The sequence below is a fragment of the Oncorhynchus keta genome, chromosome 11 (genome assembly GCF_023373465.1).
Source record: "Oncorhynchus keta strain PuntledgeMale-10-30-2019 chromosome 11, Oket_V2, whole genome shotgun sequence".
Classification (NCBI taxonomy): Eukaryota; Metazoa; Chordata; class Actinopteri; order Salmoniformes; family Salmonidae; genus Oncorhynchus; species Oncorhynchus keta.
The window spans coordinates 27,284,058-27,302,472 of record NC_068431.1 but is presented as its reverse complement, the minus strand read 5'-3'; the positions used below and the strand labels follow the sequence as shown (position 1 = coordinate 27,302,472).

The following is an 18,415-nucleotide window of genomic DNA, read 5'->3' as shown; positions in this document are numbered from 1 at the left end:
CATGGCTCTACTGTCTGGTAGATGTAATAATTCCAACCACAACACTGACCATGTCATGTTCTTACTCAAGAGGCTTTTCGCTACAGCTCAACAGCAGGGGGTGCTGCTGTGATCAACAACACAAATGACCTCTTCATACGCAATACAACATGGCTTCGCATCAGCCTCCTGTAGTGGATCATATATTCTGTGCTACACTTAACGGCCCACTTACACTATACCCAAATGAGCTCCCGTAGTGGAAAGCAGCCACAGGGAATAAAGAGACACTAGTAAAAGAAGTGGCAGTGGTGGCATATTACTACATTTATTTGACTTGATTTAATGCCTTCTGCTTGGCAAGGCTTTTCTGGCATTAGGTGACTAAACACATTTAAGAACTGAGCAGTGAGTACTACATCTTTACCCCATCACTAGTATAGTGGAATATAATATTCCCTCTGTAGCCCAACTGACTTATTCAGATCAGCATAATTCCAATTCCTCCGGTGCTTTTAATGAAATAGACAAAAAGGGATGACAGAGGGTTGAGGATCAATACATATGTTTTGTGGACAGAGAAGTGGGACTGGTGGAAGAGAGAAAAGTGTTGAATGAGAAAAGCTGTTGCCTTCAGATGTGAGAGGGGAAGCTGGGGAGAATCTCATGGGGGGCGGTCTATGCATCTTCATTTGTCAGCCGCAGCAACGGTCCACCCAGTCACTTCATGGTTGTTACCCATGTTGACAGAGCTGCTTTTGAAGGACACAGTTCTGCATAACAAGAACAGCACTATGGCTCTCCAACATCGTGTAAACCTGTAATTCATTTTTAGTATCTATACAGTATTGAACTGTGGGTTGGCATCTGAAGAGTCCACAGAGTATATGAGGAATGGGTCACCCAGAAAGCACCACATTAGAAAACAGGCAGACAAACTTGAGTCTATTTTTTATTGATTTTCTAACTGCAGATTGAAGGTATACAACTGAACATCGTTATTTTTCTGAGACTCATAAATAAAAATACAAAAAAATGTTCACTACAAAACAATCTACTGTTAGTAGGATGTAAAAAATATTATCTTTCACTATCGAAGGCACAAAATGTACTTAGTGACAACATGGATAATAAAACCTGCAGCATTTAAATCTCTTATTTCTTTTATTTTTTTTTTCACACTCCATCATAGAAACACTGACATTTGACAAAGAGATGTGTCTGATCCTACACGGAAAGAAAATAAAGTAAATCAACAGACAGATGCTGGGATCCGTGGCACAACATCGGAAGCAGGGCCACAGACACACAGCTAATCGCTGGAAAAGACAAAGGACCTTTGCAAAGTTCTAATGCAAATTAAATCATTTTTATTCAAATTACAGAAAAAAGTAGAAATTAAATTATAATAATTGGGCACCTTCTAAGATTAGGCTAAGATCAGGTGCTGAGGTAGACGAAAACGATAACAATTCAAATAATAATAAAAACACTATTTTCTTAATACAGAGCAACTGGACTGGCACTTGTGCTGTCACAACAAGGGAGAATGAAACAAAATGACAGACAAGCCAGAAAGAGAGAGAAAAGCTTTGTAATGCTTGGTCCGACAGGGCAATTGGTCCTCAGTGCTAATATAAAAAGACAATGTCTTGGTGCTTTGATACTCAAACAGTTTAGTCTGGACCTCAAATGGCACATGCATGGGAACACTGCATGAAATGGCTACTCGTTCTAGAACACCACACTGAAACACAGAGTGTCTACTCCAGGGATGCCATGATTTTGTAAGGCTCGTCTTTGAATGTATTTCTTATCTTAAGAACAAGTACTTTATAAGAAACAAGTCGTAATGTTAAGCTGGGGCAACGCTATGGGTTTGCCAAGCTGCCAAGTGGATGTTGAAGGACATTAACTGCTCAGTAAACCTGTTGCTGACAGCAAAATATTATTCACGAAAAAACATACTTAGACTTATTTCCAAAATGAACAGGTAACAGTCCTTCAGAACAGATTGAAAAAGCTAAATGCATACAATTTTCATGGTCCGTGAATGTTATCATCTTTAGGTCTTATACGCTCAAGCTCCATAGTCTGTATTTTTGGGACACTTTTTCTTCCCTGCTTTTTGTGCGATAACAAGTTACATTGCTTTTGGGTGTCAATTACAAACAAAAACATCAAAGGTGGTTTACCCACTACCGATTTTAGGCTAATGCAGCCCTCCAGAACAGCTCCTTTTCTATTCTAAATCAGGTCATCTCAAATCGTCATGACATCCCTAGAGTGCTGGAGACACCATTCATTATCTTCTGAAAGTACAGAAACTAAGTAGATATAGATGGACATTTTTGTTGAACAATTTCCATTTTAGGCACAACGATATTACAGAAACAGAGTAACATTGAGGGAAGAACTATATCAACGCCAATGGATTCTTTTTTCAACATGTTGAGAGAAAAGTGGCACAGAGCATTGTTTTTATTTTGTGTCTGATCTAATTAGTGCATTTTTCACTAATACACGCACCCACAGATACACTTTCATTTATGCACACACACAAAAAAAGTATAAAACATTCAGAGAACAATGATAGGAGACTGAATCCCTCTAGTTATTGAAGTTTGATGAGATTGTTTCAGGCTCTCTGGCCTGGCACTCTGATTTGGTGACTGAAGTTATTATAGTGGATGAATATTGGACGAGGGAAATCCCTCGGCTCACAGTGTTTGATAATACAATGGCAAGACAATCATGGGCCAAAACGACCACGTTCATGCCATTGCTTCTTTTTTTAATCACTTCAAGTACAAAAACAAAATGTTGGCAATAAAAGTTGATTGAAAATTGTGAATGACGTGTACTAATTGACCGATGGCAGCATCCCTGCCATCCATTTGAAATGATCTATTTCTTTTTTTCCACACGCACGTTTATGGCCGATAGATTTAGTCCTTCACCTACAATGCATTGACATCCAGAAAGCAACACTTACGACAACATATTCACACATTTAACATTACCAAAGAGGAGCAAGGCAAAAGATTCAAAACCAGAGAAAAAACTAGGTAATAAAAAAAAATATATACAAATATATGCCCTGCTGAAACCCTCGACAAATGGAAAGGGTCTGACACTGAATACAAAAATATTACAATTTTTATATATCAAACTGCCTCTGTTGGCTCTTGTTCAGGAATACACTCATTTCGAGAGAACTTGTCGACCAAGAGGATCTCTTTTTTTCTAACCTTCCTTTTTTCTTTGATTAACACTTGCAGTCCCAATTGTCCAACGCACACTGCACCACTGCATATATGACCTGTTCTCGGTGGTTCAACATTGGTGAACCTTTTTTTTTCACATTACAAAACTACAATTGTATTCACATATTTTCAAGTTTAACGTTTTTTTTTAAACTCTTAAAAGTACTATTACTTCTTCTACTGCGTACATCCCTCTTACCCCATACTTAAGGCTTCAACATCTCTTCTCTGTTCTTAAGGTTACTGTCAGGGGGGGACTGTAAGATAAGAATAAACTCTTGTTTTATATTTCCCCATCAATCTTACCCTTTATATAAATGTCACTTACACATATGAAAAGACAATAAGTCAACACTTGAAAGCATGAGATGAAGTTGCAAAGATGCAAAACACAAACAAACAAAATAACGTGCTTTAACAAAAATGAAAACAAAACAACTTAGAGGTAGCTTTTATAAGAATGACCAAACCCACCAGCTCTTCAACAAGCAGGGTTAATAAAAAAATACCAAGTTTGGTAACAATAATGCACACAAATACACAACAATAAAAATCTATTTTCACCGTGGCACTCATTTCCACGTACACATTGCTTTATCACATCTCCCTCGCGCAATAGTGCGGCTTTCGGACACACGCTCACAAAAAGTAAGAACATGTATAAAATTAAACAAAAAAACACAAGGGAACTAAAAACGAGGTAATTCAAGTACAATGTGCTGAGATAAATCAAGATATAATAGGAAAGAGACAAAGCGAAGAAACAAAACCATATATTAAGAGTTGATTTATTGTGTCTTCTTACCGTTCGCCCCCTGGGCTGGCCAAGCCATGTCTCCTCCAATCAGTTTAGTCCCCCATCCCCCTCCCCTGCTAATAATTGAGTGTGATTATCCCGTTAACACTGAACTGACAGTGGTGCTCATAATGCCTTCATTATGCTGCCATATGAACAGACATCATGCTTGTTATAACAGGTTATGACAACATATTTTATTGATATAGCACTATTACAATTTTATTAAACTATTTTCCACCTGGCATCACATTCACGGTTATACTCCTCATAACAGTACACACAATCTGTTATAACAAGTGCCATATCTCCTTATTGTCGCATCATGAAGGCATCACAACCACCCCTCGGAGGTGTTACTGGTGCTACCCCTACACGTCATAGCTCCCGACCTCAATCCACAGCAGCCTTTGTCATTTCGGTCTCCATCACCATGGCATATAGAGAATATGAGATTATTAATGTGAGAAAATAGTTAATGTTATGAGTCAGACGACGTACTGCAATTTAGTGTAATTGATGATAATCTGCTTACATTTATATCAGTCCAGCATCTATAGCGGAAAGAAATGAGACATCTCCAGTTAATGCTGTATAGAGACTCATGGTTTAAGAGAAAACAGAGCAGCGGCTTCGCAGCGAGCTACCCCTCAAAAATATATTTGAAACATCAAACAGAGACTGCTGTCGTAATATGTCTTTACCTGTGCAATGAAGCTATGATAAACTGATGCGGAGACAAATATAAGGAGAATAAAAAAGTGACCGTCATGGCTCGACTCCCGAGAGGCTCCGGCGAAACCCAACTAGTGGCCTCAGCCGTTTTCAGCCCTTATCCAACAGAACCCTGGAAGCTCACCGGGAAGAGGGGATTTCCAATATGGGAATATCATCCTCTGTTATCTCCCTTGCTGATCAAAAGATAACCCACTGCGTGGGTACAGAGGTGTTGTGCCCCAATCCAATTCAACTTTGCTTATGTTGATGCAGTACAATACATGGTGCTATTTTGCCATAGGTCTGGCTGCACATGTCACATGAGCCAGCCCTTAGGCTCTGATTCTCGAGGGCTATCTGAATGACACCACCGTAGGGGCTCTAAGTGCTCTGTGCCACCAGGTCTGAAGACACCATTTTGGAGCACTCTGGTAAATAATGGGATGGGTAGTAGGGGTCAACTGTGACATGTTCCTCAAGCAGGACATGACTTGGTGTCTAGTTTAATCCAATCAAATCAGGAAGGGATCTGTAGTATCAGGTAATGAAAGGATTGACCCACCAAGTTACAATATGATACAATCCCTTACCAGAAAAGGTAAGGGTGTCAAAACTACATTTAGTGATGGCCAGTGGTCTAAATGATGGGGATGTGTGGGTTAACATAGCCTTTGAGAAACATTTCAGCTCAGTTTCAGGTGTGGCTTGGGTGACATCTTTCGAGTCTTAAGGACAACAAACTCCATTGATGCGGATCCATCGATGAGGGTACACCCACAGGTTTTGCATTAGGCAATTTGAAAACTTGAATCAAAACGTTAATGGATGTATTGAACGACATGTGACTTGGAAGCGGTAATGTCCTCTGGTCAGAACTGCACTCTGCCCAGCCCTTTTCCTCAGTGTGCCCCTCTGTCATTCACTCTCTTTGCATTAGAAAATCACCTGTGCTTCCGTCTCGTGGATTTCCTCGCTTGACTTCTTGGCCACAGAGGCCTCGTTCTCCTCCTACTCCTCCTCTCGCTCCCTTCCCCACTTCCTCTGCCCGCCCTCCTTCCCCCCGGCTGTTGTCTGGTGGCATCAGACGTAGCAGAGGTACAAGTAGGTCTTCTCTATCCTCCAGTCCGGGGGGATGTCTTCGGGCCTGTGGCCCTTCATGTGCTTCTGCATGGCTGAGAGGCTGGGGCAGTACTCCAGGCAGATGGTGCATTGGTACGGCGAGGCACCGTTGTGGGTGCGCAGGTGTTTTATCATGGCCGAGTAGTCCCTGGATCGCTGGTGGCACAGCTTGCACTCAAACGGCTTCTCACCTGGAGGGGGTGACAACGACGGACATGTCAACAACAACAACAACAACAGGCTGAGGAATGGAACTCTATATGACCCATACAGTCAGTTGTTCCTACATTTACAAGGTTGTCAAGGTGTAACCACCCGTAGCAGATTACAGGAGCAACTTTCTTCTAGAGCCTCCTCACTTTTGCGTGTCAATGCTAGCAGAAAGAGCGCGATATCTAGTGGTCTCAATTAGCAATGACCATAATGTGTATAAAATACCCATGGCTAAATTGAAAGGTGCATGCGATAATGGATAATGGTATTTCATATAGCGCAGCTGTGCACTATATGAACCACCCCTATAATGTGCTTTACAAACCAAACCTATCCAGTTACACTGATGTACATGTGCCACATTTAATGTCTAACATCACCAATAGGACCTATGCCATTTTGGAACATCAAATCACAACTTCAATTTTATTACATTTGATTCTCGACTGTTCCAAAGCAGCTACATTTCAGTGCATGCGATATTCCGGACCAGTTCCCCCCCTAAACGTGCAAATGATTAGAGGGATGGCTAGGAATAATCCCCGGCACTCAATCCGACAGGCGCAAATTAGACATGTAAATGCCGACCTTTACCAATGGCATTTGAAATGAGGTGTTGGATGTGATTGGGGCCGTGAATGATACCGACGCTCACACCACGTTACAGAGGCCTCTCTCTGATGTGTCCCTGCATCTATTTTTTTTATTTTAAAGCGCCAAACTTGACTTGTGGGAAGGGGGTCAGGGTTGTGTTTACGCAAATAGCCATGCCAAGAAGATGATTACGGGCCGTGTCGACTGACGAGGCCCCACGTGCCAGCAGTGTATACAATAACCACACTTTAAACAGGGTTGCCTCAGATAACTGGGCAATAATGAACTGCAAATGGGACCAGTATTGATCCGCCATTGACAGGTGGGACTCGGGGAGGGAGGGAAGGTTGCCAATGTCGATGATTTATCAAGCGGCCCCCTTTTGTGCACAGTGGCCTTTGACTGTGAGCTTGTCACTTGGTCTTGTCATCTCCAGTGCGCTTTAGCTCACCGCGAATTAAGGCCCCTGGCCCCGGCACCACAAGAGGGGAAGGGGGGGGGGCATTAATTTGACAGCTGGCTTATTGAATGGGAGACAGGGGAGGGTCGGTGGGGGGTTGAAGCAGGTAAACCCTTGGCTCAACAGCAGACCTGGGATACTAGGTGGTGTGTGTCCCTCATAGCACCCTGGTTCACAGCACTTGACCCTCATCCTCATATCTGGGGACGTAAATTCAGCCATCATGAGAGTGACAATTGCCAGCGGCCGCCTGACACCTTGATGACACATTTATGGAGCTGGAAAGGCCTGGGATCAATATGGTGGCTCCTCCACAAGCCTGTATTTACTGGCCCTTGGAAACATTCATAAAACAGTCTGTGTACAGTATGCTTTGTAAAATGAGCAAATCAGGTGAGCACATTGCTCCCAGACCATCTTAACGCCCAGTATAAAACTACTGAACACTTGTCATACACTTCCCCTCCTTCTGCGTTACAACACTGAATTCAATCTGTTATGGAGCCGAGCTGGATCTCCAGTGAGTTAACTAGTCTCTAGAGGGAACTGTACTGGTAGAAACTATTAGCATTGTACACTAACCCTTTAACTCTCTTGAACAAGCCATGAAAGCTTGTACAATTTTCCCAGTGTAACATAGCTGATATTTTCCCAGTGTAACAGTTCTGCCATTTGTATCCGTGCTATAGCCCTGACAATCTATCAGCGTATCAGAGTTAACATTTTCCCAGTTTAACGGAGTTGACATACACTCCCGTTCAAAAGTTTGGGGTCACTTAGAAATGTCCTTGTTTTTGAAAGAAAATATCATTTTTTGTCCATTTAAAATAACATCAAATTGATCAGAAATACAGTGTAGACATTGTTAATGTTGTAAATGACTATTGTAGCTGGAAACGGCAGATTTTTAATGGAATATCTACATACGTGTACAGAGGCCCATTATCAGCAACCATCACTCTTGTGTTCCAATGGCACGTTGTGTTAGCTAATCCAAGATTATCATTTTAAAAGCTAATTGATCATTAGAAAACCCTTTTGCAATATGTTAGCACAGCTGAAAACTGTTTTTTTAACTAAAGAAGCAATAAAACTGGCCTTCTTTAGACTAGTTGAGTGTCTGGAGCATTAGCATGTGGGTGCGATTTCAGGCTCAAAATGGCCAGAAACAAAGAACTTTCTTCTGAAACTCCTCAGTCTATTCTTTTTCTGAGAAATGAAGGCTATTCCATGTGAGAAATTGCCAAGTAACTGAAGATCTTGTACAACGCTGTGTATTAGTTCCTTAACAGAACAGCGCAAACGGGCTCTAACCAGAATAGACAGAGGTGTGGGAGGCCCTGGTGCACAACTGGGCAAGAGGACAAGTACGTTTGAGTGTCTAGTTTGAGAAGCAGATGCCTCCCAAGTCCTCAACTGGCAGCTTCATTAAACAGTACCCGCAAAACACCAGTCTCAACGTCAACAGTGAAGAGGCGACTCCGGGATGCTGGCCTTCTAGGCAGAGTTCCTCTGTCCAGTGTCTGTGTTCTTTTGCAAATCGTAATCTTTTTTTTATTGGACAGTCTGGGATATGGCTTTTTCTTTGCAACTCTGCCTAGAAGGCCAGCATCCCGGAGTCACCTCTTCACTGTTGACGTTGACACTGGTGTTTTGCGGGCACTATTTAATGAAGCTGCCAGTTGAGGACTTGCTGATGCTCCAGATACTCAACTAGTCCAAAGAAGGCCAGTTTTATTGCTTATTTAATCAGAACAACAGCTTTCAACATAATTGCAAAAGGGTTTTCTAATGATCAATTAGCCTTTTAAAATTATAAACTTGGATTAGCTAACACAACGTGCCATTGGAACACAGGAGAGATGGATGCCTCAGTATACCTATTATATTCCATTTAAAAAAATCTGCTGTTTCCAGCTACAATAGCTACAAGATGAACAATGTCTACACTGTATTTCGGATCAATTTGATGTTATTTTAAATGGACCAAAAAAAATGTGCTTTCTCTCAAAAACAAAACACCCAATCTTTTGAACGGTAGTGTATTTCCGGTGATTTTCCCGTCCATTGTGATTCTAACGATGCCTACCTGTGTGCACGCGGTAGTGGGTCTCCAGCTGGTGCTTGAGGCTGAACCTCTTCCCACAGCCGTTACATTCATAGGGCTTTTCCCCGGTGTGGATGCGCTTGTGGCCCTTCAGAGTGTTCTCGTCACGGAAGCAGCTCCCACAGAACTCGCACTCATATGGATGGTCACCTGCTGAACACGGGGGACAACACAGACAATCAAACCTAATTCCAACGATATTTCTCCTACAATATTTGATCATGTTTGATTCAGTCGCAGTCCTTCATGTAATAACTAAGACAGAGACAGGAAATAAATCAAAGGGAACAACCACATTGGACTCATAGCTTTGTTACAGTTTCAAATGGCTATTTTTGTCTGAGTTCATACAGAAAGAAAGCTATAGATGTACAAGTGTGTTTAATTCAATGAGAAGATGAATATTACATGACAAAGGCTAGAATAGGTTCGCAATCACACTGAGCTATCGGGGACAAAATTCTAACATATTTCATAAAAACACTTGTTCCAGTCCACTCAATTTCTTCCTTTTTGTAGGTCAAGTTAGAGCACTGTACCCTTGCCACCCTGGGGACACTCGTGTAATGGATATTCAGATGTCAATAATCAGTAATATTATGATATGCGGAGGCTCTCTCCAACACTCAGTGACTAATTGCTTTCCTGTGTCTGACTAGCAGCCGCCCATACATCATTCGCTCCCCGGCACAGATGCGCCACGCTGCCAGGCGTGTAATGTTCTCAATATTTAATGCATTTCACTCCACCGCTAAAGGTTTAAGTCATCGCCAATGACCTACGCGTTTCATTATCTGGCTGTCCGAGCGGCACCGTGCCAGGGAATAAATTGCATTTCTCGTTATGTACTGTCATGCTCGGGCACCCATCGCCCCTGTCAAGAGACAATGTCAATTTCTTCTGGCATGTATTTTCGTTGGAGAGAGACGCGCCTTAAATGTTATTCACATTTGGAGGCAGTGGCTGTTTGGAGTGATGCGACGCCCGGCGTATGACGCTTTCTGGTTGGGGGGGATACTGTGGATGGGGGGGCAGAAAGAGAGGGAGAAGGCAGGAGGGTAAAAATCTATAAAAGTGACAGTCTTTATTTGTCTGCATGAAGTTATCAGTGGCTCCCGCTGTAAGACGTGCTCTTTTCTAGCCACGGCAGAGATCACAATCCATGACAGAGCGTGGTGGGGCCCACACGACGCTACAGGAATAGTAATGGAGCTGAGATTCACCTGCCTTTAATTAGGAGCAGTCTGAGCCCCAATCAGACAGATCTGGAGGAGAGCATGCTAAACTATATATATATATACACACATATACATATGTAACCAATAAAATGTCATTCTTGTTAGCAGGGAGGGGACTTCATTGCTCCTTATGCAAAAAGTCAATATTTGTAAGCGAATGCCATAATCACATTGTGCTGCAATCCAAAGGCCAGGCAGGACTTCATTTAGTCAGGAATACATTATGCTCCCAGGCACTGGAGATACAGCATCGTAAATCAGAAGGCTTTCACTATCTCTCCCCTCCCTCCTTTCCCTTCTCTCACTCCACCCCCCCACAACTCTTCCTATCTCTGTCTCTCTCACTGCACCGCTCTGCTGCTCCCCCTCCTCTCTCCCTTTCTCTGTGTGTCTGTCAGACAGACACAGTGCCTGCTGGGGTCTAATGACAGCGAGGGGGCAGAGATGAGGATCCAGCACACTGAGGCAGAACAGTGGACTAGGAGTGGACCCTTGGGTACCCTGGGCACTGCCACCTGCGTTTCCATGCCCCCTGGGGGGGGGGCAGTGTACCTGCTGCCTCAACCCCCCGCCCCCCACTTCAGTCTACCCCTCTCCCCCAGGCCCAGGCACTGGCATGAGCGCCGTGTGCACCGAGAGCGGGTTCATTATGCGATAAGCGTCAGTAAATCAGGGGGCTCTGTCACTGCCAGGGCTCTCTCTCCCTCTAGCTATCCTTCTCTCTCTCTCTCTAGCCTGGCGCTATCAAACACAGCTGCGAACACAAAACACTCCGCCGCAGACGGCAAATGGGCTCTGAGTTAAAATACACAAGCGACCGTTGTACAACAACGGAATATTAACGAGGGCCCGGGCCAGGGCGCGTGTCTGCAAGCGTGGTGGGGAGGGAGGACGGAGGTGGCTGCCATCATTATGAGACCCCATTGTACAACAGTGTCCCCGTGTGTGTGTGCCCGTGTGTGTGCAGCCTCTCTTTTGAGGCACAGAGATGAAGCGAGAGAGGGGAAGGGAGAGGGATAGATAGAATGTCTCAGAGAATAAAAATGGGGATTACAGATTAGAGACAGAGTGGAAGAAGTGAGAGGGAAATAGACTGTGGGGTTAGTGTACTCTTCTCCGGGGAATAAATAAATGGCAGATTGATACACTGTAATAAGCTAAATTAAATCTGTTGCCTCACTCTGTCATCAATAGTAAACCAATGTCAAACAGAGGGCAATATCAGAAAAGCTGATTTTCAAAGCAACGGTCTACCGAAACAATGTGTCAAGCATGCGCATATTGTGTATATTGTATTCGCTCCAGCTATTGCGAATATTGTACTTGCTCCAGCTATTGCAAATATTGTACTTGCTCCAGCTATGCACTTGCAGCTGTGATGTTGAAGGCAGAAGACATACAATGCCTTCAGAAAGTTTTCATACCCCTTGACTTATTCCCATTTTGCGTTACAGGCTGAATTTCTCATCCATCTACACACAATACCACATAATGACAGTGAAAACATGTTTTTAGAAATGTTTGTACATTTATTGACAATGAAATACATACATTTCTCATGTACATACAGTACCAGTCAGAATTTCTGGACACACCTACTCAATCAAGGGTTTTTCTTTATTTTTACATTGTAGAATAGTGAAGACATTTAAACTATGAAATAACATGTAGTAACCAAAAATGTGTTACACAAATCAAAATACATTTTGTATTTTAGATTCTTAAAAGTAGTCACCCTTTGCCTTGATGATGATTTTCCAACATTCTTGAAGGAGTTCCCACATATGCTGAGCACTTGTTGGCTGCTTTTCCTTCACTCTGCTGTCCAACTCATCCCAAACTATCTCAATTGGGTTGAGGTCAGGTGATTGTGGAGGCCAGGTCATCTGATGCAGCACTCCATCACTCTCCTTCTTGGTCAAATATCCCTTACACAGCCTGGAGTTGTGTTGGGTCATTGTCTTGCTGAAAACCTAAATGATAGTCCCACTAAGCACAAACCAGATAGGATGGTGTATCAATGCAGAATTATGTGGTAGCCATGCTGGTTAAGTGTGCCTTGAATTATAAATAAATCACTCAGTGTCACCACCAAAGCACCGCCACACCTCCTCCTCAATGCTTCAAGATGGGAACCACACATGCAGAGATCATCCGTTCGCCTACTCTGCGTCTCACAAAGACACGGCAGGTGAAACCAAAAGTCTCAAATTTGGACTCATCAGACTACAAGGACAGATTTCCACTGGTCTAATGTCCATTACTCGTGTTTCTTGGCCCAAGCAAGTCTCTTCTTTGCATTGGTGTCCTTTAGAGGTTTCTTTGCAGAAATTCGAACATGAAGGCCTGATTCACGCTGAACAGTTGATGTTGAGATGTGTCTGTTACTTGAACTCTGTGAAGCATTTATTTGGGCTGCAATTTCCAAGGCTGGTAACTCTAATGAACTTATCCTCTGCAGCAGAGGTAACTCTGGGTCTTCCTTTCCAGTGGCGGTCCTCATGAGAGCCAGTTTCATCATAGTGTTTTAAGGTGTTTGCGTCTTGCACTTGAAGAAACCTTAAAAGTTCTTGAAATATTCCAGATTGACTGACCTTCATGTCTAAAAGTAAGGATGGACTGTTGTTTCTCTTTGCTTAGTTGGGCTGTTCTTGCCATAATATGGACTAGGTCTTTTACCAAATAGGGCTAATTTCTGAATACCACCCCTACGTTGTCACAACACAACTGATTGGCTCAAAAATTCCACAAATTAACTTTCAACAAGACGCACCTGTTAATTGAAATGCATTCCAGGTGACTATCTCATGAAGCTGGTTGAGAGAATGCCAAGAGTATGCAAAGATGACATCAAGGCAAAGGGTGGCTACTTTGAAGAATCTCAAATATATTTTGAATTGTTTCATACTAGTTGGTTACTATATGATTCCATATTTCATAGTTTTGAAGTCTTTACTCTTATTCTACGATGTAGAAAACAGTACAAATAAAGAAAAACCCTGGAATGAGTATGTCTCCAAACTTTTGACTGGTACTGTAAGTACTCACACTGCTTTGCTACGACACTTTGCTACGACACTCCAAATTGAATTTAGGTGTATCCATTTCCTTCGGTCATCATTGAGATGTCACTATAACGTCCACCTGTGATGTTCACCTGTGGCCAATTCAATTGTTTGGACATGATTTTGGAAGAAACACAGCTGTCTACATAAGGTCCCACAGAAACTATACCATGAAGTCCAAGGAACTGTCTGTAGATCTCCGAGATTGTGCAGCATATATCTGGGGAAGGGTATAAAACAATTTCAAGAGAGTTTAAATTTTCCAAGAACACAGTGGTCTCCATCATTGGGTAATGAAAGAAATATGGAACTAGAGCTGGCCGTCAGACCAAACTGAGCAACCGGGAAAGAAGGACATTGGTCAGGGAGCTGACAAAGAACCCAATGACCAGTCTGACAGAACGACAGAGTTCCTTGGCTGAAATGGGAGAACCTGCAAGAAGGACAACAGTCTACAGTTTTTCCCCAATCTGGACTTTATGGTGGCCAGAAAGAAGCCAATCCAGAGAAACAGGCACGACAGTACGCCTGGAGTTTACAAAAAGGCATGCAAAAAAACATGTGGTCTGAAGAGGAGTTCTAAATTGAGCAGCTGCTGAAAAATGAGCTCCTGTATATATTGAGATTTAAATGTTTTTTTAGAGTGAAGTACATCGAAAAAAACCAAGAGAAAACTGCACGACTCAATAGAAGACAAAACAAGGAACAAACCAAAAAAGACAGGCTTTTGAAAAAGTAACTATTTTTCATAAAATTGTACAGTTATCTTAGCTAGCTGAATTGCTAGCAGAATTGTTTACTTGTTGCTAAGCAGTTGCTAGGGACTCTCCTGGAAGAAGCTAGCTAGCTTACAAAGAATAACAACAAAAATATCTAGTTAACAGAAGAAAGGAAGACAAAATAAGGACAAAAGAAGGACAGAAGAAAAAGGAAAAGAAAGAGGACAACAAAGTGAAACAGTCAGCACTTCTATTGCAACTTCGTATTTCGTCGTCCTAACGTAGTCTACACTGCTATCTGCCCAGCAGCTAGCCAGCTAGCAAACGTCTACCGAATAGCAGTCTACCGAATAGCAGCACTGTAGAAACTATTACACTCAACTGAACGACTTGATTAGTGTAGTGTTAGCTAGCTACATAGTTGTCTTTGCTGTCTTCGTATCCAAGATAATTGTGTAGTTTAGAGCGTGTAGTCTTAGAGTGATTATCTTAATTTACCGAGGTTAGCTAGCCAGCTATTTGTCGTCCTTAACGTAGGAGACACTGCTAGCTAGCCAACAGCTAGCCAACGTCTACTGAATAGAACTTCCGCACTCAACAACCCGGTCGCATTCCGCTTCGCTCCACAGGTAGTATCACATTTTCATTTCATTTCATTACAGCACAACGGTTTGATTTGTTTGACCGTAGCTAGCTACATAGCTAGCTACATAGCCGTCTGTGTATCAAAGATAATTGTGTAGTCTAGAGCGATTTTCTAGGTTAGCTAGCCAGCTATTGTCGTTCTTTTAACGCAACGTAACGTAATCAACACTGCTAGCTAGCCAGTTAGCCCCCGAATAGCAGCACTGTAGAAACTATTACACTCAACGGAACGACTTCATTAGTTTAGTGTCAACAACGCAGCCACTGCCAGCTAGCCTACAAAGTCAACAACGCAGCCACTGCCAGCTAGCCTACTTCAGCAGTACTGTATCATTTTAATAATTGTAGTCAATAAGATTCTTGCTACGTAAGCTTAACTTTCTGAACATTCGAGACGTGTAGTCCACTTGTCATTCCAATCTCCTTGCATTAGCGTAGCCTCTTCTGTAGCCTGTCAACTATGTGTCTGTCTATCCCTGTTTATCCCCTCTCCTCTCTGCACAGACCATACAAACGCTCCACACCGCGTGGCCGAGGCCACCCTAATCTGGTGGTCCCAGCGCGCACGACCCACGTGGAGTTCCAGGTCTCCGGTAGCCTCTGGAACTGCCGATCTGCGGCCAACAAGGCAGAGTTCATCTCAGCCTATGCCTCCCTCCAGTCCCTCGACTTCTTGGCACTGACGGAAACATGGATCACCACAGATAACACTGCTACTCCTACTGCTCTCTCTTCGTCCGCCCACGTGTTCTCGTACACCCCGAGAGCTTCTGGTCAGCGGGGTGGTGGCACCGGGATCCTCATCTCTCCCAAGTGGTCATTCTCTCTTTCTCCCCTTACCCATCTGTCTATCGCCTCCTTTGAATTTCATGCTGTCACAGTTACCAGCCCTTTCAAGCTTAACATCCTGATCATTTATCGCCCTCCAGGTCCCCTCGGAGAGTTCATCAATGAGCTTGATGCCTTGATAAGCTCCTTTCCTGAGGACGGCTCACCTCTCACAGTTCTGGGCGACTTTAACCTCCCCACGTCTACCTTTGACTCATTCCTCTCTGCCTCCTTCTTTCCACTCCTCTCCTCTTTTGACCTCACCCTCGCACCTTCCCCCTACTCACAAGGCAGGCAATACGCTCGACCTCATCTTTACTAGATGCTGTTCTTCCACTAACCTCATTGCAACTCCCCTCCAAGTCTCCGACCACTACCTTGTATCCTTTTCCCTCTCGCTCTCATCCAACACTTCCCACACTGCCCCTACTCGGATGGTATCGCGCCGTCCCAACCTTCGCTCTCTCTCCCCCGCTACTCTCTCCTCTTCCATCCTATCATCTCTTCCCTCTGCTCAAACCTTCTCCAACCTATCTCCTGATTCTGCCTCCTCAACCCTCCTCTCCTCCCTTTCTGCATCCTTTGACTCTCTATGTCCCCTATCCTCCAGGCCGGCTCGGTCCTCCCCTCCCGCTCCGTGGCTCGACGACTCATTGCGAGCTCACAGAACAGGGCTCCGGGCAGCCGAGCGGAAATGGAGGAAAACTCGCCTCCCTGCGGACCTGGCATCCTTTCACTCCCTCCTCTCTACATTTTCCTCCTCTGACTCTGCTGCTAAAGCCACTTTCTACCACTCTAAATTCCAAGCATCTGCCTCTAACCCTAGGAAGCTCTTTGCCACCTTCTCCTCCCTCCTGAATCCTCCTCCCCCCCCCCCTCTCTGCAGATAATAATAATAATAATAATAATAATAAATGCCATTTAGCTGACGCTTTTATCCAAAGCGAGATGACTTCGTCAACCATTTTGAAAAGAAGGTCGACGACATCCGATCCTCGTTTGCTAAGTCAAACGACACCGCTGGTTCTGCTCACACTGCCCTACCCTGTGCTCTGACCTCTTTCTCCCCTCTCTCTCCAGATGAAATCTCGCGTCTTGTGACGGCCGGCCGCCCAACAACCTGCCCGCTTGACCCTATCCCCTCCTCTCTTCTCCAGACCATTTCCGGAGACCTTCTCCCTTACCTCACCTCGCTCATCAACTCATCCCTGACCGCTGGCTACGTCCCTTCCGTCTTCAAGAGAGCGAGAGTTGCACCCCTTCTGAAAAAACCTACACTCGATCCCTCAGATGTCATCAACTACAGACCAGTATCCCTTCTTTCTTTTCTCTCCAAAACTCTTGAACGTGCCGTCCTTGGCCAGCTCTCCCGCTATCTCTCTCAGAATGACCTTCTTGATCCAAATCAGTCAGGTTTCAAGACTAGTCATTCAACTGAGACTGCTCTTCTCTGTATCACGGAGGCGCTCCGCACTGCTAAAGCTAACTCTCTCTCCTCTGCTCTCATCCTTCTAGACCTATCGGCTGCCTTCGATACTGTGAACCATCAGATCCTCCTCTCCACCCTCTCCGAGTTGGGCATCTCCGGCGCGGCCCACGCTTGGATTGCATCCTACCTGACAGGTCGCTCCTACCAGGTGGCGTGGCGAGAATCTGTCTCCTCACCACGCGCTCTCACCACTGGTGTCCCCCAGGGCTCTGTTCTAGGCCCTCTCCTATTCTCGCTATACACCAAGTCACTTGGCTCTGTCATAACCTCACATGGTCTCTCCTATCATTGCTATGCAGACGACACACAATTAATCTTCTCCTTTCCCCCTTCTGATGACCAGGTGGCGAATCGCATCTCTGCATGTCTGGCAGACATATCAGTGTGGATGACGGATCACCACCTCAAGCTGAACCTCGGCAAGACGGAGCTGCTCTTCCTCCCGGGGAAGGACTGCCCGTTCCATGATCTCGCCATCACGGTTGACAACTCCATTGTGTCCTCCTCCCAGAGCGCTAAGAACCTTGGCGTGATCCTGGACAACACCCTGTCGTTCTCAACTAACATCAAGGCGGTGGCCCGTTCCTGTAGGTTCATGCTCTACAACATCCGCAGAGTACGACCCTGCCTCACACAGGAAGCGGCGCAGGTCCTAATCCAGGCACTTGTCATCTCCCGTCTGGATTACTGCAACTCGCTGTTGGCTGGGCTCCCTGCCTGTGCCATTAAACCCCTACAATTCATCCAGAACGCCGCAGCCCATCTGGTGTTCAACCTTCCCAAGTTCTCTCACGTCACCCCGCTCCTCTGCTCTCTCCACTGGCTTCCAGTTGAAGCTCGCATCCGCTACAAGACCATGGTGCTTGCCTACGGAGCTGTGAGGGGAACGGCACCTCAGTACCTCCAGGCTCTGATCAGGCCCTACACCCAAACAAGGGCACTGCGTTCATCCACCTCTGGCCTGCTCGCCTCCCTACCACTGAGGAAGTACAGTTCCCGCTCAGCCCAGTCAAAACTGTTCGCTGCTCTGGCCCCCCAATGGTGGAACAAACTCCCTCACAACGCCAGGACAGCGGAGTCAATCACCACCTTCCGGAGACACCTGAAACCCCACCTCTTTAAGGAATACCTAGGATAGGATAAAGTAATCCTTCTCACCCCCCTTAAAAGATTTAGATGC

At 44.5% G+C, this 18,415-nt stretch overlaps 1 protein-coding gene across 6 annotated transcripts in view; it reads right to left on the bottom strand.

Moving 5' to 3' along the window:
- Nucleotides 1-918: 918 nt before the first annotated feature.
- LOC118389978 (zinc finger and BTB domain-containing protein 16-A-like) overlaps nt 919-18,415 on the bottom strand; it is a 193,340-nt gene continuing 175,843 nt past the window's right edge. For 3 of the 6 annotated variants that reach the window (XM_035780058.2, XM_035780059.2, XM_035780060.2), the window contains exons 6-7: nt 9,234-9,404; nt 919-6,068 (exon numbers count right to left, since the gene is read on the bottom strand). In XM_035780058.2, the coding sequence (XP_035635951.1) occupies nt 5,839-6,068; nt 9,234-9,404 (401 nt within the window). In that variant the 3' untranslated portion in view covers nt 919-5,838. The remainder of the gene's footprint in view (nt 6,069-9,233; nt 9,405-18,415) is intronic. The other 3 variants (XM_035780061.2, XR_008147427.1, XR_008147426.1) reach the window with 3 other exon arrangements.